Below are 20,617 nucleotides of genomic sequence, written 5' to 3'. Positions count from 1 at the left end.
ATAAAGTAGATACATCTGCCATGAATACTAGCGTTATCAGTAGCTTAGCTCAGCTGTAGGGACTTGGCTTGGTAACCGAATTGTCGCTGGTTCAAGTCCCAAAGAGTTTGGAGTGTGAATTCGTAGCTGGAGAGGGGCAACCTCCTGGTCACGACTGTCCATGAGCAAGGCACTGCACCCCCAACTGCTCCCTGGCACCATAACACATGGCACCCTATTCCCTTTTACACCTCGTTATAAGAAATGCATGTGTGTATTACAACCTCATGTGCATAGGTCTGTGCAAGTGCTATTTCGTGATCTTCTTCTTTTAAAGCATGTACCTGAAAGTAATTGAGTTATTGTTGAACATGGAACACACGCTTAGCTTCTGGCATGACCACAAATCAAGTCAGAATCCCCTATCTTTTAGCCATAACAATTCAGAAGCAGATACAAATGTAAAGGTCTTGATTAACTTTCTTTCTTCTTCCTGCAGGCCTACTTTCGTCAGGGGGTTGCCCTGCAGTACCTGGGTCGTCATGCCGACGCCCTGGCAGCGTTCTCCTCCGGCCTCGCCCAGGACCCCAAGAGTCTCCAGCTGCTCGTCGGCATGGTGGAGGCCGCCATGAAATCACCCCTCAGAGGTAAGACTGATCTAACATGCTGTGTCCTTTTCTGCATCCTTATCACGTATTTCTGTACAACAACTCCAGAGATGTATACATGTATTTGTTTGACTTGTCTCCCATAACTCTGAAAGTTGTTGGAGTGGAGAGTGAGACGTCAGCGCTGGGGAAACTGTCTCAACTTTTCTTTTGTTGTGTTATTCAGTGACCTTCCTCTGAGATAGAAAAAGATGCCTCTGATGATTCACATCTCGCAAACAAATGGATGCACTATTTATCTGACAGAGGGAGAAAAGAGACACTTAAGTGAGATGGAGAAAATGAATAAAGCAAGCACGTCAGATGAATTTCAAAGAGAATGAGTCTGATGTTTAGTGTATGAAACACACACATTCATGCACATGTAAAGTGTCCACGAGGCAGCTCTTCACTGTGGTGGGCAGAGGTTAATAAATAAGTGCTATCTGGTTCTCTCTCTGTTTTCACGACATTCATATGAAAACAAGTTTTTATTTTACAATGTCTACAGAACTTGCTTCCCCAATCACTGATTTGATTTGAAGAGATTGTAAACTTTAATCAATCTTATCGTCTAACCCTCTAAAAAACACATATCTGTATTTCTGTAAATTGTATAATATTTATGAAAACATGTCGACAGTTAGTTGTAGAACTAGGCCTCTCAAGCTAAAAAACTGTCTTTGATGACATGTTATCAAATGGACTCTGACGGAGCGTCCACACTACAGCTTCAAAAAAAGCTTGGAGCTGGGCGTGTCTGTAGCTTGGGGATTTTATTCAAGCACGCGACCAACAACCAATCACATGAATCTCCCGCCCCCGACATACAAAGCAAAAAACCCCGGGGATTTTATGGGAGCAATATATATATAAACTCCCCAAACAGGCGAAAACCTACCAGTTTCCCCCACTGTCTCTGCCCCCTCCCTCCATGCCTGGTTCCTCCGGTTTGTATCCCGGTAGGTGAAGAGGGTCTGGTCATACAAAACCGGGTGATTTGCTACGGCGATAGTTAGTTTCTCCTCCAACTTTTTTTGAAATATGGAAATGAACGGCGGGATATCTCTCCCAGCTTAGACGCGGTTTGATTGGCTACGGCTTGAGCTGTCAGATTTTCAGAAACGGATTTGATTGGCTGGCGCTGGCTACTCCGGCGTCTCAGGCGACAGAAGTTGAACATTGTTCAACTTCTGTCGCCTGAGACGCCTCGCTCTGCTACCCACAATTCAGTTCGGCGAAAAAGCGCGGCTACGTGACGTCACCCCATTGAAAGTGAATGGGCATATTGGAGCAGATTGGAGCTTTCGACGCTGTAGTGTAGACGGCCAGTAAGGCTATGTTAACATGAGTAGTTACGGCTCTGTTCAGAACTATAGGGAAATGATAATTTTCTGATGTCTAATGTTTGAGAAAGTAAACAGATTCTCCAGAAGTTACAAATAATCAAATTTCTCATTAGATGCTTTGCCATCATGAAGAATCTTACGAGCATGAGCTGAGAACGGTGAAGGGATAGTTTTGCTACCATGTTTGTTAGCATGAATTTGCTTCTCGTGGAGCTCTTGATGAAATATTTACAAGGTAGACTCTTGTGTGTCATTGATCTCTCCAGCCACTGTTCACAGTGCACTTTAATGTGCCGGTCTCAACAGCAGAAGAAGATGAAGTGCACAAATCAAGGATGGTTTGCAGGCTAGAGTTGGCACAGGATTATGTTGTATGCCCTTCAGCTGTATCAGAATGAGAGCAAGGCTTCTTGGGGATAGCCTTCCACTTGGCAAGCTACAGCAAATGTCTATGCACGTGGAATTCAGCTCGCTCACTGGAGAGCATTATCTAGTTATTCACGACATTTCCCTTTGAGGTAGAGAAAGTCGATCCAGATGAGGCGTGTGAGCACAAGGCCATTGGTAACTGACCAAATGAGATCTGCTTTCTCTTCTTTTAGCATTTACAAACAGTTGCAGCATTGTAAGAAAAATGCAGCTCTCCTACCAGTGTTCGATAGGGATAAGGGGCTGTCCATACATTTACATAATTTATATTATATGGATATCAGCACATGAGACTGGATTACTTATTCATATCGTTTTGGGGAGTTGTATTGTTGCATAATTGGGGCACAGTGGCTCAGTCTGTAGGGACTTGGGCTTGGAACTGTAGGGTCGCCGGGTCACTGTGTGTGGGCACCTCTCAAGCTACCAGGTGTCGACTGGTAGCTTGAAAGGTGCCAGTTCACCTCCTGGGCCCTGCTGAGGTGCCCTCGAGCAAGGCACCTAACCCCCGATACGACTGGCTGCCTCTCCACTCTGGCACCTCTCTAAATGCATGTGCACCTACTGTATATACCTGTGTGTATTTGTGCTGTGTGTGTGTGTATAAAACAGAGTGGAAACTGAATTATCCCCAAGGGGAATCAATAACGATTCATCTTCTTCTTCATCTTAATTGTTAAATCTTAATAAAATATACAAAAATATTCCAGCCAATTTTTTTTTTAAAAGAAGGGGGGGGGGGGAAAAAAAAAAAAAAAGTGACATTCAAATATTTGGCCTCTTTGATATAGAAATCTTGGATGTGCTACATTTTGACACATTTTTCAAATATGTTCATTTTATTGGAGTGGCTTGTGCAATCTAACATGAATCCCATTGTTGCAGAGCACTACTTTTACTACAGTACAAATGTGATGTATTATTGTCTTTTTTTGACTTTACCTACAGTAAAGTGATGCACTTTTCAGGCTGTTCTAGCATTTCCATTATTCTTAGTCATTATATCCCCTTTACCGATCATTATTTATCAAAAGCCTTACAAATACATTTATGAAAGCACCAAGAGTCAACTGTTCAATATCATCAATATTGGGGGATTTGATAAAAAATACTGTTATATCCCTCAGCCCTATATTGTGATCACAGCATGTTGTAAGCAGCATCAGCGAGGACATGCAGCGTTGTGTTTGTGTGACAAGAGTCCTGTCTGAACTACTACAAGACTTCACTGTGCAGATCTGATGCTGTGGGGGGGGGGGGGTTCTGCTGTCCAGGGGCTGCAACCTCAAAAACTGCATCTCCCATAAGCTTCAAAGCAAGCGAGCCTTAAGGCTTACAGTCAGACGCCAAGTATCAAATGATACCAGGAGTTGTCATGCTCGAGAAAGCAGGAGGAAGGGCAACATGTGGGAGCATGGAGACGTCCAAGGTGCAGGAGGGGGGGGGCTGCAGTTTACCAGCATAGAGGGCAGGGGGGGGGGGCTCCTCTGCGTTATCTGTCCCCTGTTGAGTCTGCTGATGTCTTTTTTAAAGCCTGATGTGCTCTGAGGCATCAGCCAGGCAAGTTGTTAAAAAGTCGAGGCAATCCTTTCCGATTCCCACCGGGGGATGTTTACTCAGCCTGCCTCAAATTAGCGTGAGAAGCGCAACATTTTACATCGCCACCAATTTTTCAATTTAGCGTGGTATTACAGAAACTACACATGCAAATGAGACCAGCTGCAGTTTATGTCATTGGCATAAAGTGTTAAGCTCAATATGACCCGACGGTGATTCTGGCACATGTTGCATGCCTGGAAAGCAGTAGAACTACAGGCAAAAGATCATAGGTGAGTTATGAAACATCAGCATGGGAACACATACATTCCAATGTTTGTATCTCAGTAAAACAGCGCAACATGTTTTACACCTGCTTTTTCTCGGATGTCACATACCGTTTCCTCTGCTGCATTGATCAGCCAGCAGCTTTGGCTCTAACACAAAATACAGTTTATTTTAAGTGCAAAACAGAAGTACAGCAGCAGATATAGTGAAACCTAGAAGTCACAGCTCTGTTCTCTCTCTGCTCTACATCACTGTTTCCCCCTCAGGACCATACATTAGCACTAATTCTCCCTCCAAGCACCCAGACAAATTATTTAGTGATTTTGCTTTGTCTCCACGCCAACAGGTTTTCTTATAAGTCACATTATGTAACTTTTAGATTTTATAATAACTGTAGAGTTGTTTTATCATTACCCAAAAATATCACAAATATATATATGTCCTGTATTGTCCAATCAGGTCACCAGTGTTGCCACCGTTACACACTATAACTGTAACACACATTACTTTTTGTTTTGGCTGTGTTATCTCTGTACACTGCACATTCTCTATTGTTGCACAGTGAACTTTGGCACATTCCTTTCACAATAATCTTGCACATTCCTACAAATTAAACACTCATATGTCTTTCATATTTGTTTCACATTTTGATTGATCATTTGCTTAAAATTGTATTGAGGTTTCTTATAGTACTAGATTTTTTTTTGTATTTCTCTTTACTATGTTTTTTGTTAAGTACCCAAGCACATTTCTTCACTTTAAAATGTACTTTGCAATAGACCTCAATGTTTCTTCCACATACCACGTGGACCAAACTGAAAATAATGAATGTCAAACAGTTAAATAGGTGACATTCAAAAACTGATGCAACTCTGAATGTTACATTTCCTGCCAATCAGACACTAATAAAAAACGACTTTCCTCACGGTCGTCTTTGTGTCTCCCTGCTCAGACTCCCTGGAGCCGACCTACCAGCAGCTGCAGAAGATGAAGCTGGACAAGAGCCCGTTCGTGGTGGTGTCCGTCATTGGTCAGGAGCTGCTGACCCACAGTTTCCATGGCGCCTCCGTGGTGGTGCTGGAGGCCGGGCTGAAGATCGGCACGTGCTCGCTGAAGCTGCGGGGGTCTGTCTTCTCGGCCCTCAGCTCGGCATACTGGTCTCTAGGTAACGTGGAGAAGAGTGTGGCCTACATGCAGCAGGACCTGGAGGTCACCAAGACTTTAGGTACGAAGAGGAGCAAGAGATACAGTGCAGAGTGCAAAGATAATGAAGAAAGGGAACTCATATTCTCTTTTGGTCCACAGGTGACCAGTCAGGGGAGTGTCGTGCTCACGGGAACCTCGGCTCTGCGCTCTTCTCCAAAGGCAGCTACAGAGAAGCGTTGGCCAATCACAGGAACCAGTTAGTGCTGGCCATGAAGCTCAAGGACAGAGAGGTACGTTTGCATACAAAAATGCTGAGTGTGCTCATGTATATTCATGATGAACCAGATTTGCAGTTTAACTCTAGGCAGTATCAGTATTTGCTTCTGGGTTTAACAAGTTAGAGATAACAATCTGAAGTGCACCACACAAATGTAGGCTGGGGCCCAAGCTATCACCCAGAGCAGGTCCTGTATCCATGCCCACCTCCTAACGCCAGATATTACCATCACGTTTACAGATTAAAGTTATATTTGACGGGTTTGTCAATGCATGAACTTTGTTAAAAAAACGAACTAATTTATTTTCAGGCAGTAGCCTATAGGTAAAGGAAAAAAAGGAAAAAAATACTTATTGTGTGCCGCAAATCTCTGAATGAGAGAATCAGTTCAGGGGTAACATTCGCATTCAAGTCCCAAGCAGGGATGGGACGTTATTAATAAATGTTTAATTAGGGAGCTCCCAATTCAGTTTTTTCCTGCCTCAGATCCTAATCTAAAAATACCCAGTAGTTATCACACTTTGCATTTTAAAATGGGATGGAATTCATGTGTTGGGTAAGACACTGGTATAATATAATAAGATCAATATGAGTTCATCTTGAAAATAGTTAGTGCTAAGCAGTCCAAAGCGTGTCTGTTTTTTGCAGAGCTGCAACTAAAAGCAGTATAAATTTGTAGTAAAGTGTTGATTTCGTCTTGATTGTTTTTCTTAGAAATCTCTCTCCATCCTGCGATGTTTATTTAAATTACCATACTGATTATTCAACATAAGCCTATACTGTAGATTAATATGACAACGTTACCTGTCTGTACAACACAGTGAATTAAGTTTAGATTGGAAATGATCATCCAAACCTAAATAAATATTAAAACAAACTTCTGATTAGCTCTTGTTCCTTTGCTAGTTTGGAGCGTCTGACTCTCAGAGCAGGTGTTTTCAGCCTCGGGCCACAGCTACACTCCCCTGTTTCTTTCTGAAACAGTTGGACAGTTGTGAGAAGTGAACTTAATTAGGCTGCTGTTTCAGGTTAGACTTTGACCCCTGCATGTCTCATAACTCTAAGTGAAGCTGTCAGGTTGTTTGTGTTCATTTACCGTCGTCAATCTAACCACACAAACAGTATTTTGTACATCTACTGTGTGTGTGTGTGTGTGTGTGTGTGTGTGTGTGTGTGTGTGTGTGTGTGTGTGTGTGTGTGTGTGTGTGTGTGTGTGTGTGTGTGTGTGTGTGTGTGTGTGTGTGTGTGTGTGTGTGTGTGTGGTGTGTGTGGTGTGTGTGTGTGTGTGTGTGTGTGTGTGTGTGTGTGTGTGTGTGTGTGTGTGTGTGTGTGTGTGTGTGTGTGTGTGTGTGTGTGTGTGTGTGTTTGCGCGTGTGTGCGTGTGTTTGCTAATTCCTCAATCGTGTTTGTGTATTCTTCTGTGTGTGCCGATGGTTACAGAGTTTTTGTTTGTACATAAGTATTTGTGACTGCTGCTGTGTACCAGAATATGTTGATTATTTAGATGTTATCTTTACGTTGTTGCTTCACGTTTTGCAAGGTTTTGTTTGTTGATTACATATGATCAACACCCCCTGAAATACAATATTATTTTCCTTTTTCTGTGAGGTTTGAGTGAGGTGGGGTTATATTTTATATATGTAATCTTTTATACTAAATAAAAATATATATTATATTGCATTTATCCCATTATCTGCAAACCATATAACGATACCTTAACAGAATACTTAAACATTGTATCATCAGTTACTTACAGTGTTAATTCTTAAAGAAAAAAACATATACAAAAAAAGGTTATATTATTTTTGTTAAATTCACAATTGTCATAATATTAATACATTAATAAATATATGAAACAATAATAAAAAAATAATGACCAAAATAAGAACACCCACTTTTTAGCTTTGTAACTCACTCTATGTAAACGACGTGGTTGTACTTGTCATAACGTTTTGTGACATAGATGGCTTAAAGCAGGCATCCTCAAAGTACGGACTTTGGTCCGGATCCGGACCGAACCACAACTGTCTCTGGACTCTGAGCAAATTATACTTTTCATATGTATTATCTGTGTTATTTGCGAGACATCGCCACAACGCAACGAGTCAAAATGATCCGCTATGTCCATAGACTGCAAACAGCGCTCATCGGACATTTATGAGAGAAATTCTCTAATGTCCGAGTGCAAGTGAATGCAGCACAAGATGCACGTCATGTAACTCCTCCCCCGGTCCTGGCGCGAGCGTGGACATATGATAGGCGGCGATTTCATTTGAATGGGACGGCGCAAAACGAGAAGCATTCGGACCCAAGCACTGAAGGAATGAGGTATTTGCGGTCTACAGTGACAGAGAAGAGACTGTCAGTCTGGCTGTACTCAGCATTGAACCAAAACGCACTAAAGCTGTTGATCTTAATACGTTTGTGAGGCGTTTTGCTGAACAAAATGGTAATTGCCGCATTCAGCTGCAATAGACATGTCAACTTGATGCTCTGCTCACGGATGAGCATACAAAACTATTAAGATGTTGACCTTACGTGTGTAAATATTTTTTTTTCTTTGAGGGGGTCTGCCCCCAAAAAACAGTTTTAAGTCCTGAGAAAGTCAAATAAGACGGTGTGTAAAACTACACTGCCCAGCCAAAAAAAAGTAACCACTTTGATTTAACTAGCCAGTAGGTAAGGACTCTCCACTGGATAATATCTGAAGTATAAAAGAATGTATGACTGAAGTGATGGAGGCCATGTGGAAGGCAAACAAAAAGAGGAAATCACAGGTCAAATCAAGCAAATTCCCCTCTCAGATTCCACAGCAACCAGAAGAACATAAATACTGGCTGGTGATTTGATTAATCAGCTTTGTGATGGAATAAAAAATGCACAGTGCATTTCCTTAGCTGTGGGTGAGTCCACTGACACCACTGACAATGCTCAGTTGCTGGTGTTTGTGAGTTTTTATGATGAGGCAAAGGGGGAGTTTGTTGAAGATGTGTTGGGCCTGACGAACCTCAGTGGACACAGAAGGACGCAAGAAATGTATAAAGCAATAATGGGAATGCTGAATGAAAAAGAGTGCAGCTGCCTTTATTCATAACTGTGCAGCTCTTACACTGCGACTCTGAGGGATCAAGCACAGACACAATAACAATGAAAACTGCTGCATACAGATTATTTTTGTTTTTGCAACCTCGTGTTAAGAATCTTGTTGCAATTGTTTAAAAGTTTGAATGACCGTAATAAACGGACCTTTGTCTTATTGAAACATTTATTTTGGACCTTTAAGATTTGTGTTTGAGTACCCCTGGCTTAAAGTATACCTTAAAGTTTCTTCCTCCTCTTGAGGCCCTTCATATCACAACAGTTCTTCTCAAAAATATAAACTCACTCTATTATCTGTATGATTAATATTGTTATTGCAGTCTGAAAGGGCCAGACAGTTGGACTGATTATTATTACGATACTGTATATCTTCTTCTGTTAACTCAATAAGATGTCTCTAATGTACAACTTTATTATAACTGTGACAGTCCACTATATGTTTGGCTCCACTGGACCATCACACTCCAGAGGCTTGATATTACACTCAGACACACACACACACACACGTGCGCGCGCACACACACACACACACACACACACACACACACACACACACACACACACACACACACACAAGCATGTGATTGCATCCTGGATGTGGAGAGGTGGATTGAACAGCTGTCAGTAAGACGAATGAGGGCTTTAGTAAGTTTGTTTTAATGAAAGCAAAGCTCGTGTTTCTGAGCAGCTTCCACTTCTATCACATTAGTTTTGTCATAAATCTCAGTATTGAAACCAGACAGAACCGTTTCTCCCTCTGAGCTTTGTGTGTGTGTGTGTGTGTGTGTGTGTGTGTGTGTGTGTGTGTGTGTGTGTGTGTGTGTGTGTGTGTGTGTGTGTGTGTGTGTGTGTGTGTGTGTGTGTGTGTGTGTGTGTGTGTGTGTGTGTGTGTGTGTGTGTGTGTGTGTGTGTGTGTGTGTGTGTGTGTGTGTGTGTGTGTGTGTGTGTGTGTGTGTGTGTGGTGTGTGTGTGTGTGTGTGTGTGTGTGTGTGTGTGTGTGTGTGTGTGTGTGTGTGTGTGTGTGTGTGTGTGTGTGTGTGTGTGTGTGTGTGTGTGTGTGTGTGTGTGTGTGTGTGTGTGTGTGCTGGAGTGGTGAGTCTGTGTTGTTGACAGACGGATTATTGAGCCTCTCCTCCACAGGTGCACAGCCTGAGGCGGCTGAAACATGGCCATCAACAGAAATCCATATCTCCCACTGTGTGTTTGCTTTGCTGTCGTACATGTGTTTATTTGAGTGTTTCCAGACAGCATGTCTCCAAACAAAGACGCCACATGCGGAGCGCTGATGTTAAACCCACAGGGGTGGACACACACAAACAAGCAACACCTATATAATATTGTGTAAATCAGTTCACCTGCTCTGAACTGAAAACAGTCAGTTGACAGAAAATGAATAAGAAACAATGATGGTAATCAATTAATCATTTGAGTCTGAGAATTTGTCAATCCTCATAAAATCAAATGACGAATTACATTTCTATGATGCTTTTTGGCTGTGTGTCGAACATAACCATTGAAGTAGCATCTCAGACTCCAACAAAAGTGATGAAGTGCTTTTCTTAACCCTACTGAAAAAACGTATTTATTAAAATAATTACCACCTTTATCAAGTTTATTATGTAAAAGATTAGTCAAAGATAAGTTGATTTGTCTATATAGATGTTTCTGAGATTGCATAATAATAAAAGGTGTAGTTTGATTGTGAATTGTTCGACATGTGGGCTATTTCACCACTTTTGGCACCCCTCACTAGTTACTAACTGAACTAAAGACAACAACGTGTTGTAGGCAGAACTAGATAATCATAACGACTGCGGTGGCACCTCACATGGAAACCCACGAATATAACTGTAATGTTTGCAAAATATTTCATATTTGAAATGGTAGACAGCTAGATGTATTTTCAGGGATGGACTATGAGCTTCTCCTACAACAAACTTTGAAGGACATACAATCCTCTGGTATTTGAAATGTTGCTAACATTCAATAAATTGTACAAATTTTGATTTCTAAGTTTTCTATACAACAATATAAGTGGTTCCTTACCTGGGGCTGATGGTGGGGCTATAGCAATAGCTTTTTATTCTCTTATCTTTCTTGGCCAACATTACATTTTCTATTAAAGAATTTGTTTTGATAACAATGCAGTAAATCAAGAACTTTGATGATTTTCACTCACTAACATGCCAGAACTTCAGAAGCTCTTCCCAGACTTCCCTCTCCATCTTTCTGTCCTTTCTCACACTGTATGTTCTGACTCAGACTGTTGGTCTCTGAGTCGAACCAACATGAACCAGGTTAACTCAGAACTGCCATTTCCCTCAGAAGCAGCAGGAGAACTCATTTATTTCTTTATCCCATGCTGAGGGTGAAAAGCCTATCTTTTTTGGGTGATTGAGCAACGCTTTAGCAAACCCCCCCATGACTCCCGGCCACTTTATCGAGCTCAGCAGCAGGCAGCGGATGCACTAATCTTCCTCTCTCTCCTCTCTCTCTTCTCTTTATTTAGAGTTAGAGATATTTTCCTGCCTCTTTTTAACTCACAGGGTTTTTCTCTTTCTACCCACGCAGACCCTCCTAATGAGATCTCCCTGCAACATTATAAGATCTAATAATAACAGTTTGCATATTATCTTAGATTTTCTTACTGTGCAAAATGACAAGGGTTGTCAGTTTCTCCATCTCCTTATAAAAATAGACCGTACGGGTTCGCAGGCCCAGACACAACATGATTGGATTTCTTTTAGTTTTTTCTCGTGCAGGGGAAACATTGTGTCCTTGAGGGAAATCAAACACTTGTCTGGCCGGTTGACTGTACACACAGAGGCCTTCTCGTCATTTATTAAAACTGGATTTTATGTGTTTACGCTCATCACTTTGCTGGGAATTGGGATTCCCTTTGGTGTGTGCTGTCCTTTTCACAGCGACACACACATCGACACAGAAATGAAAAGAGCAGTTTTCCCTGATTTTAATTAGAAGGTAAATTCCACCAAAAGGTCAGTATGGCTGTTTTCATTTCTTAGCATTCATTCCTCCCTCAGGGAATGTATTCCGGTGTGAACGCGATCTGTACTAAAGAGTTCTGATTAACTAAGTACAGCAAAGTACTTGGTGTGAACGCGCCTATTGTCAGGTACATACTTGTATTTTGATCCTCTACTGTGACATGTGTCCATGCTTTAATGTTCAAAAAGCTCTTTATTGTTCTCAGCACCTCTTTTCACCCTCTGTCTGAAACGAGAGCCCAGTCTGCTCTGATTGGTCAGCGGGCTGGATTTGTTTTGATTGGTCAACCGCTTAGAGATGACCTGCCCCTTAGCCTATCATGTACAATGTGTTTGAGCGCTAGCCAATAGAATGGCGTGTGTTACTTAGTGATGGCACTATGTTCTGGAAGTAAATAATTATATTATTAATAGAAATCGAAACATATATTTAAACATCTAATATATTTGATCCAATTTCTTAAGAATTTAGACCCATTTCCATCTGCAGTGCTTAACACTTGGAAACAGCGTTAGTATATCTACCGATTTTCTTTTTGTTATCCCCCCAAAGTAGAAGAACACTTGTCTGACTCGTAAAGAAAGACAGGGTGATTGGCATATAAATGAGTTCTGAACATGCTAATAACTCCCCTTTAATAATTCATACTTCATCTCCTCCTCTCGCTCACCTCCTTTAAACTTGCAAACATTTCATTATAGTCTCTGACTTATTCTCCGCTGTCCCTCTCTCTGTGCTTTGAAAGGTCAAAGTCATTTATTTATTTTTGATTGTGAGTCTGTGTGACTGCTGCTTGTGTTCAGACGGCCTCTAACTTCATTATTGTCACTGTAATTGCATCAAAAGAGATCATTCTTAGAGTCTATAGCTCCTCTGTGTAGGGAAACTTCTGCGTAGCAGCAATGCAGTGGGAGTCATCGACTCAGGAAGGAGACACGGGAAGAGCAGGAGCTTTGATGTCAAACACTGATGGTTTATTTGGAGCTTCGGCCGGAGAATTCACATCACAAGTCCAAGAGCCAGAGGTTCTGACTGCACGGTAGAGTTGCCTCTCTCTCGTCAGCCCATTTAACTGGATTCACAGAGAGCAATCAACATATTTGAGAAGATAGCCTAAACAGTTGGGAACACTGAGTTACTTGCGTCTGACACTTATGGCCTCGAAGATTTCACACCTCGGAGTCAACAAACACCGAGAAGGAAGTGTCCCAGTGTACCCACAACAATACACCATCTGTGAGTCTGTGACCTAGGGTTGCCCGGTCATAGAATGGGAAGAACAACATTATGGCTCAAGCAGCCTCTGTCCTTAAAGGAGATAACAGACGTCAGGGTTGGTCCTGCACGTCATATCTAGGAGTCTAGGACAATTATTTCCCTAACACTCTGTAATTACATCACGCTGTGTGTCCACAGATATAAGCTGCGTTCAGTACATTCATTATCACATGTGAGCATGATTCCTTTGAAGGCTGGAGGTGTTTGTAGGGTGCTGCATAATATAATATGCTATAATAATATCACAGGAGCCATTCTGCATGATGATTACTTTGACTTTTGTTACTTAAAGTTCATTTTTATGATGATAATTCTGTATTTTTTCATTGCTGACCATTCAAATTTGGGATTTTTACTTGTATTTGAGTATTTTTTGACTTGGAGTCATTACTAGAAAAGGATCTGAGTATTTCTACCTCAGCTTTATTTACAATATATTTATTAAAAATAAAATGTTGCATTATTCTGCAGGTTGTGCACAGTGAGTAGTGGAGAGGCTACATGCTGCACAGCAGGGCTATGGGCGTACAGCTAACGTCAGCATGCTAAAATGCTTACAGTGATATTACTTACATGCTGATATTAATTGAGTGCAGGGGTGATTTTGAGTGGAACAAATGTATGAGCAACAACTACCTTGGAAAAGATGCAAACCATGAAATTGAACACATTTTACATTTTGAAAGAATGTGCTATTTCACATTTCTCACAGAGCTGAACACAAATGATAATCTGACCGACTAATACCTGTTTTCCTCAACTTGCTGTTGAGGTTTTGTATGGGTGTCAATTTGAGTTCTTATCTTATCAATTTAACAGCGTTGTTAATCCTACAAAGAAAATGCTTGAGTTTTAAAGTATTTTCTTGACCAGGTACCATCCCCTCCAAATAATAAAACACACAGGGCGCAAATAAAAATAAATTGTCTTATCAGACGAGCTCGCATTGAGACAATTTTCCTGGAGTCCATCACTAACTTAAATCTAATTATTTATCCAGAATTATGGTTTAGATATTATTCAACGGCTGGGGCGCACCAAAGTGTTTAGTACCACCGAGCGTCACTGAAGCGATGCTGGCCCATTTTTCACAAGATAATAATGATGATCATTTTGATTTGTAATGAAATACCACTTGCTCAGCTATGGTGCTTAAATTGTTAGCAAAAGTGACTTTTTGTGTTTGTGCAGGTGAAACTTATAGCATTAATGAATGCTTAATTAATTAATTAAGCTCCTATTCTTAAATATGTGTTAGATCAGGGGTGTCCAGACTTATTTCACTGAGAGCTACATACAGAGCTATATACGAAGGGCTGGGCCACTTACCAGAGGTGAGGTATATTGCCTTATAATTAAAGTTATAAGTTAGCTAAATCAATCAAATGTAGGCAGATTATTCTTGATAATTGAACAGCCTGTATCACAGCTTTCCATTAAAGGTCCCCTATTATACTGTTTTTCATCAATATTTTATAGTTCTCGGATATATACAAAACATGTCTCTGAAGTGTTTGGCTCGAAATATCAAACAGATTGTGCATTGTAGCATCCCATAATCCCCTCTGTTTCAGCCCTGTTTCCAAAGTGCTGATTCTCTGTCTGTTACTTTAGATGAAAATAAGGAGCCACTTTGTGTTACAAAGAACACAATGGTGCTCTAGGAGGAGATTCAGGTGATAAGGTGGGGGGGTTTACCTTGGTTGGTGATTGGCTAATGGTTACACAAGCCAAAAAATCGTTATGACATCATAAAGTGGCCAAAATCTAATAAGCTCATTTTCAGTTTTTATATAAATGGATCAGGACAAAAAGAGAGCTAATCTTTTTCCTGAAACTTTCAGAATGTCTTTACACAGAGGGGACGTATACAATGGGATGTATAAAATACATTAAAAAGTGCATTTTGCATAATAGGTGACCTTTTAATAGTGTTTCATTTATTTGTTACAAAACAGCTCATTCCTTAAAACAGATGCTGCTCTCCCTTCACAGCCCTGTATAGAGTGAGGGGTGGATGGAAAGGGGATATTTCAAAGGTGTTATACAAATAAGTTATTGGGCTTTTGTATCAACTGAGATTTGTAAGCAAATGTTTTTTAACTTTAATGACTGAATTTATTTGAAAATTCGGCTTATTAACACTGACAACAAAGAATATCTTGTAATTAGTGCTGTCAAAATTATCGCGTTAACGGCGGTAATTAATTGTTTGAATTAATTGCGTTAAAATATTTAACGTATTTAACGCCTGTGCAGAATGGCCCGCCCCATACGTGCCACCAGTGGCAGCGGCAGGGTATGGCTGGGGTAGGCTACACCCATACCAAGAAATGGCTTAGCTCCACCATGAAAAATGATGTTAAAGTAAGCAAAATAAAGTCTGCCAACTCGCGTGGAGTAAATTGCACAGACAGCAGTTAGTAAGATTTCAGTAGCCACGGTTTTGAAAACTTTTGTCACGTAGTGATCGTCTTCTCAATAGAACATCTTTGATAATGTCTTCTGGCCAATCAGAATCAAGATAACGGCGTGGTGTTGTTGCAGGAAGTCCCGACGGAGAATACTTTTGCTGTAGTACAGGGCATGGATGTATAATAAGAACTGGATACAGCGTGGGAGGCGGGGCCTCATTCATTCCTATGAGAGTTGCTCATTAGCGCATGATGATAAAATGGCCCAACTTTTGAGAGAGTGAAACGTCACAGATTACCCGGCATGCCTGAGAAGTACCCGTATGTGCGCTCGTAGCGCATGCGCAACTTTAACCAACATGCTCGTTCACATCAAGCACGTCAATTTGCGTACACGTAACAGCACCGTGCGCTCATGACAGCATGGTAATGGATTGTTATTATGCAGTTAGCAGCTAGCGGCTAGCTAGTAATTATGCTAATGTGCACATTAATCGTTATGTACTTCTATTATGCTGTAACAGGATCTAGGGATATCCAACAGAGCTTCATTTAGCATGAAAGAATTATTGCACTGTATATATATATATATATATATAAGAAGCTACAGGAACGTTAATCTACGTCGGTAATATTAACTTTATTTAATACAACATTTACGGTACAAGATTTACATCATACAGCCCATGTAGTATAATATTTTACAAATGATGAATTACAGCAAACATGTGCAATATATCCATACAGCTCCGTGGGCTCGCAGTAAGGCGATATGGGTCCGTTGTTATTGTGCATCCATGGGTAAAGAGAAACTCATGTAGTGCTGAACACGTAACATGAACATGCCGGGCAGCGCGGTCCCGTGGGTTAGATGCGCGTTCATAATGCCGAGGGAAATAACTCTCAGAATAACGTTATTGGCACATTTTTACAACTTGAGGAACGAATGTTTTTAATAAGGGCTATACAAGTGTTCATACTGGGTTGTTTATTTAGTTTAAAAAAAATTATCCAACGAGTTACAGACCACTCTTTCCCCATCTAAGTCAATGGGAAAAAGTGTTTCCGGGCCTGGCAACCAAACGGATGTGCAGTACCGCCGTTTGGCCAGCACGAATATTTCCATCTGAGTCCGGCGCACTTCCTGGGGGCTTGGTACAGGGGTGCACATAACTGGTACGCAGGTTATGTGCGTAATCTGAAATGCGTACCGTCACTTGTGTCACAAAGCGCATTTGCGTACCGACGTACTTGTGAAGCTTTTCCAGAAGGCGGTTAGATCACCGGACGATAGAGTCGGTCTCCGTGTGCACAGACAGGGCTGCTGTTAACGTCGGTCTGTACAAAGGAATTGTGCCAAAACTACGCCAACCGGCTGCGGAGGGAGACTCCCCCCCCCCCCCTTCACTGGAGAACTGCGCTAAAACAGCTGATCACAACGTTCACACTCTGTGGTCACGAAGTACTCCACTAGCCACCGCCGCCCCGCCCCCCCCTCTGTCGACTTTCCTGAAGTACTCCCCCGTTGATAGAATTCAACACGTAATGAATTAAGACCCCACGGTTTGATGATTGATAGGTGTGTGGGCTGTCTTTCATTTTGACACACAGAACAATGTTATAATAAACATAGATACTGTATGTGGATATATCCGCCTTCTTTCATTTATCTTTCCATTCCCACAACAATATACATAAATAAATGGCATATTTTGGACATAGTTCGAATGGTGATTAATCATGATTAATACATTTTTAAGCTGTGATTAATCTGATTAAAAATTGTAATCGTTTGACAGCCCTACTTGTAATATATTTGTACATATATATTTAAGTGCAAAGAAGAAAAGCACATGCTTCAGGTCTGGGCCATATTCTACTATATTTTTAGAATTTGCTGCGGGCCAATTCAAAATGGACCACGGGACGCAGTTGGCCCCCGGGCCTTAGTTTGGACACCGCTTTATTCGATATTGTGGATTGTGGTGTAAAATGGTAGTAAGTGATGATGGTAACACTGAGCATATTATTCTGCAGCAGATCTCTGCAAAAATAGAAATGTTTATGCATAACATTTATTAGAAAATTCAGTGTTTATTAATGTGTTTGTGTATTCACGTATAGACACAACAGACAGTGATAAATGTTTCAATTCAAGCTGTGGTGCTCTTTTCTTAATTTTCCCGGGTAATTTGAAACAGACTTTCTCATTGCTGACAAATATTTCCCATGACTCCTCTGATCAATACCAATAACCTTTAGATTAGTTTGCAAATGAGTAGGCAGGTTTCAAATTACCAAAGCAAGAGGAGGAATGCAGCTACCGTTTGTTATTTCTCTCATTAGAGAAACAGACAAGGGTGTGTACAGCTCACAGTCTGTGCATTTTTGTGTGTGCGTGTGTGCGTGTGTGTGTGTGTGCGTGCGTGCGTGTGTGTGTGCGTGCGTGTGTGTGCATGGCCTTGTTTTTACGAAGGCAACACAGTGTGATCTTTAACTGAAACGCTCTTTGTGGTTTGCATGGGATTATGCCTGAAGAGGTCCCTGTAATTAGCAGGAAGAGTGCAGCTAGAAATCATTAGTGCTGTAAAAGTGTCTTATGTGCAAAACTAAAACAGAGTTATAACAGACCTGAGTGGTGAGACTCTCACAGCACGGTATAATAGGATGTGAAAGATTAGATTTCCCTCCTGTAGACTCCAATAACATTTCCATTTGGGATGTGAGGAGGTGACGTCCCTTTACTTTCTCTCAATACCTCATTCACACCAACGGTGTTTCAGGGCCGGTTCGGAGCTTGAAAAGCACCGGGTTTTCCTATTCACACCGCAGCGGAGCAGCCTCTTAGCTCCGGAATCCGGTTCATTTCGAGCACCCAAAAATTGTCCGGCCAGAGCAAAAGCACCACATACGTCACGCTTACGTCGAGGCGGGGGCGGGATCAACTCCTGAACAACAACAACAAGCCGGCGTTTTATCCAGCTTGTACACAACGATGGAGAAACTTAACAAGCAGCAGTGGTCCACTGAAGAGACCAGCTACCTACTGGGAATCTGGTCTTCCGAAGAGGTACAGAGGAAGCTGGAGCACAATCGGCCATTGTTGTTGTTGTCGGTGTGAGCTGTGTGGGGTTTCCGCGCGGTTTGGCTTTATGAAGCAGGCACGCAAACGGTTACGTCATGACGCAAACGATGACGCAATGACGCAGCACCAGTCGGACTCTGGGCAGTGTGAAAAGAGCCGGAGCTAAACCGAAGAACCGGTTCTGAACCTGAAAAGCTCTAGCACGGAGCTTGAACCGGAGTTGCGTTGGTGTGAATGAGGTATTAAGTGTTAGATCCTTTACTTTAGCTACATTATTAATACCACACTGTGAAAAGGCTCTACACCAAGTCAAAATCCTGCATTCAAACCCTTACTCAATAAAAAACTACAATAAAATAAATCCTTAATTAAACACTGTTCAGTATGTTTTTCTTTACAAATGATGTGTTTGGATTAATATGACAACTGTATTAATATGTATGTTGCATTTTACTGCTGTAAGTGTTGACAGTTATGATAATTCTTTAAATACCCTTGGTTAGTTAAATCTACAGCAACGCATGATATTCTATACTATCATCATATGTTTGTAATGCTGTCAAATAAATATAGTGGAGTAAAAAATCACAAACTAGTAGCGCAGTTGAATTATAAGGGCGCACAATATATAAAATAAAATACAAATATTGTGTAACTCAATTAAATACTTATGTTCAGTCACTAAATGTGCTTAATTAACACCACAGCTGTGGAGATGCTATATTTGAGACAAAATACACTTTTCAGATTCAATGTCAATTTATGGTTATTATTTAGTTTTATGACATGTATTTTCTAACAGTGATATCCATAATTAGTAGGAGTTCTAGCAACACTGAATCAACAACGAAAACACGTTGAGATCTGGGAGCACAGCGACTATTCAACACTACATTTACGAAAATCAAGCAGTGAGACGATCACAGAAGTTGTAGACAATCCAACAGTTTAACAGATTATCAAATTCAATCATTCCCAACAGGCGTACTATAGGAACAGAATGATCCACATGTTTGATTATAGGTGGAAAATAAATACACAAAAAGGATTAAACTAGTAGCCATGATGAGCTGAGTGCACAGGACAAGCCTCAGTTGTGACACCTTAACACCACATGCTAAGAATCAGAGTGCATGACAGCTTATAGTAAAGTCAAAGGAGATAGAGTGTAAAAGAGATGGATTAATGGCTGAGGATGAATCATTGTGAGAAGAAGGGTCTGCAACGAGCCTAAATGATATTAAATGACAATACCCCCCCCCCCAGCCCACATCTCTTCTGTCGTACCTCCAGACTACAGAGCAGAGGCTCCTCAACTCATCCTGCACACTCCAACACAAAAAATACTTTTACTGTCTTTTGTTTGTTTTTGTTATGCGGCAAAATGGGACAATAACTGCATTCTGTTGTACAATGAAAATAAATTACGCTTGTAAAAGTCATGCTGTTAAATACGAAAAAAGTAAGAAGCAAATTGTAATAAACTTAAATTGTTGCAAATACAACACGATGTATTCTTCTGTCTTTATCTTGTTACTGTTTAATAGCCGTGTTTGGTGTTTACTGGGCCAATGTGGATGGTTTTGATCCTATCTTTGCTGCACTCTGGGTGCTAACGTGTGTGTGTGTGTGTGTGTGTGTGTGTGTGTGTGTGTGTGTGTGTGTGTGTGTGTGTGTGTGTGTGTGTGTGTGTGTGTGTGTGTGTGTGTGTGTGTGTGTGTGTGTGTGTGTGTGTGTGTGTGTGTGTGTGTGTGTGTGTGTGTGTGTGTGTGTGTGTGTGTGTGTGTGTGTGTGTGTGTGTGTGTGTGTGTGTGTGTGTGTGTGTGTGTGTTTGGTTTCAGGCTGCATCCGATGCTCTCAGCAGTCTGGGCCATGTGTACACAGCCATCGGTGACTACCCCAACGCGCTGGCGAGCCATAAGCAGTGTGTGCTGTTGGCGAGACAAACGCAGTGCCAGCTCTCCGAGGCTCGCCAGCTGGGCAACATGGGCGCCGTGTACACCGCGCTTGGAGACTTCACCAATGCCGTTCAGTGCCACGAGCAGCACTTGGACATCGCAAAGGTACAGAAGTACACTTTA

At 41.4% G+C, this 20,617-nt stretch overlaps 1 protein-coding gene across 2 annotated transcripts in view; it reads left to right on the top strand.

The window, feature by feature from the left end:
- The window catches only part of LOC117455983 (tetratricopeptide repeat protein 28-like), a 140,867-nt gene that overhangs the window by 70,172 nt on the left and 50,078 nt on the right, over positions 1-20,617 (top strand). For both annotated transcript variants that reach the window (XM_034095661.2, XM_034095660.2), the window contains exons 3-6: positions 479-626; positions 5,181-5,453; positions 5,534-5,664; positions 20,378-20,599. In XM_034095661.2, coding sequence (XP_033951552.1) covers positions 479-626; positions 5,181-5,453; positions 5,534-5,664; positions 20,378-20,599 — 774 coding nt within the window. The remainder of the gene's footprint in view (positions 1-478; positions 627-5,180; positions 5,454-5,533; positions 5,665-20,377; positions 20,600-20,617) is intronic.

The sequence above is a fragment of the Pseudochaenichthys georgianus genome, chromosome 12, assembly GCF_902827115.2.
Source record: "Pseudochaenichthys georgianus chromosome 12, fPseGeo1.2, whole genome shotgun sequence".
NCBI classification, from domain to species: Eukaryota; Metazoa; Chordata; class Actinopteri; order Perciformes; family Channichthyidae; genus Pseudochaenichthys; species Pseudochaenichthys georgianus.
This window is presented reverse-complemented; position numbering and strand designations above follow the sequence as displayed.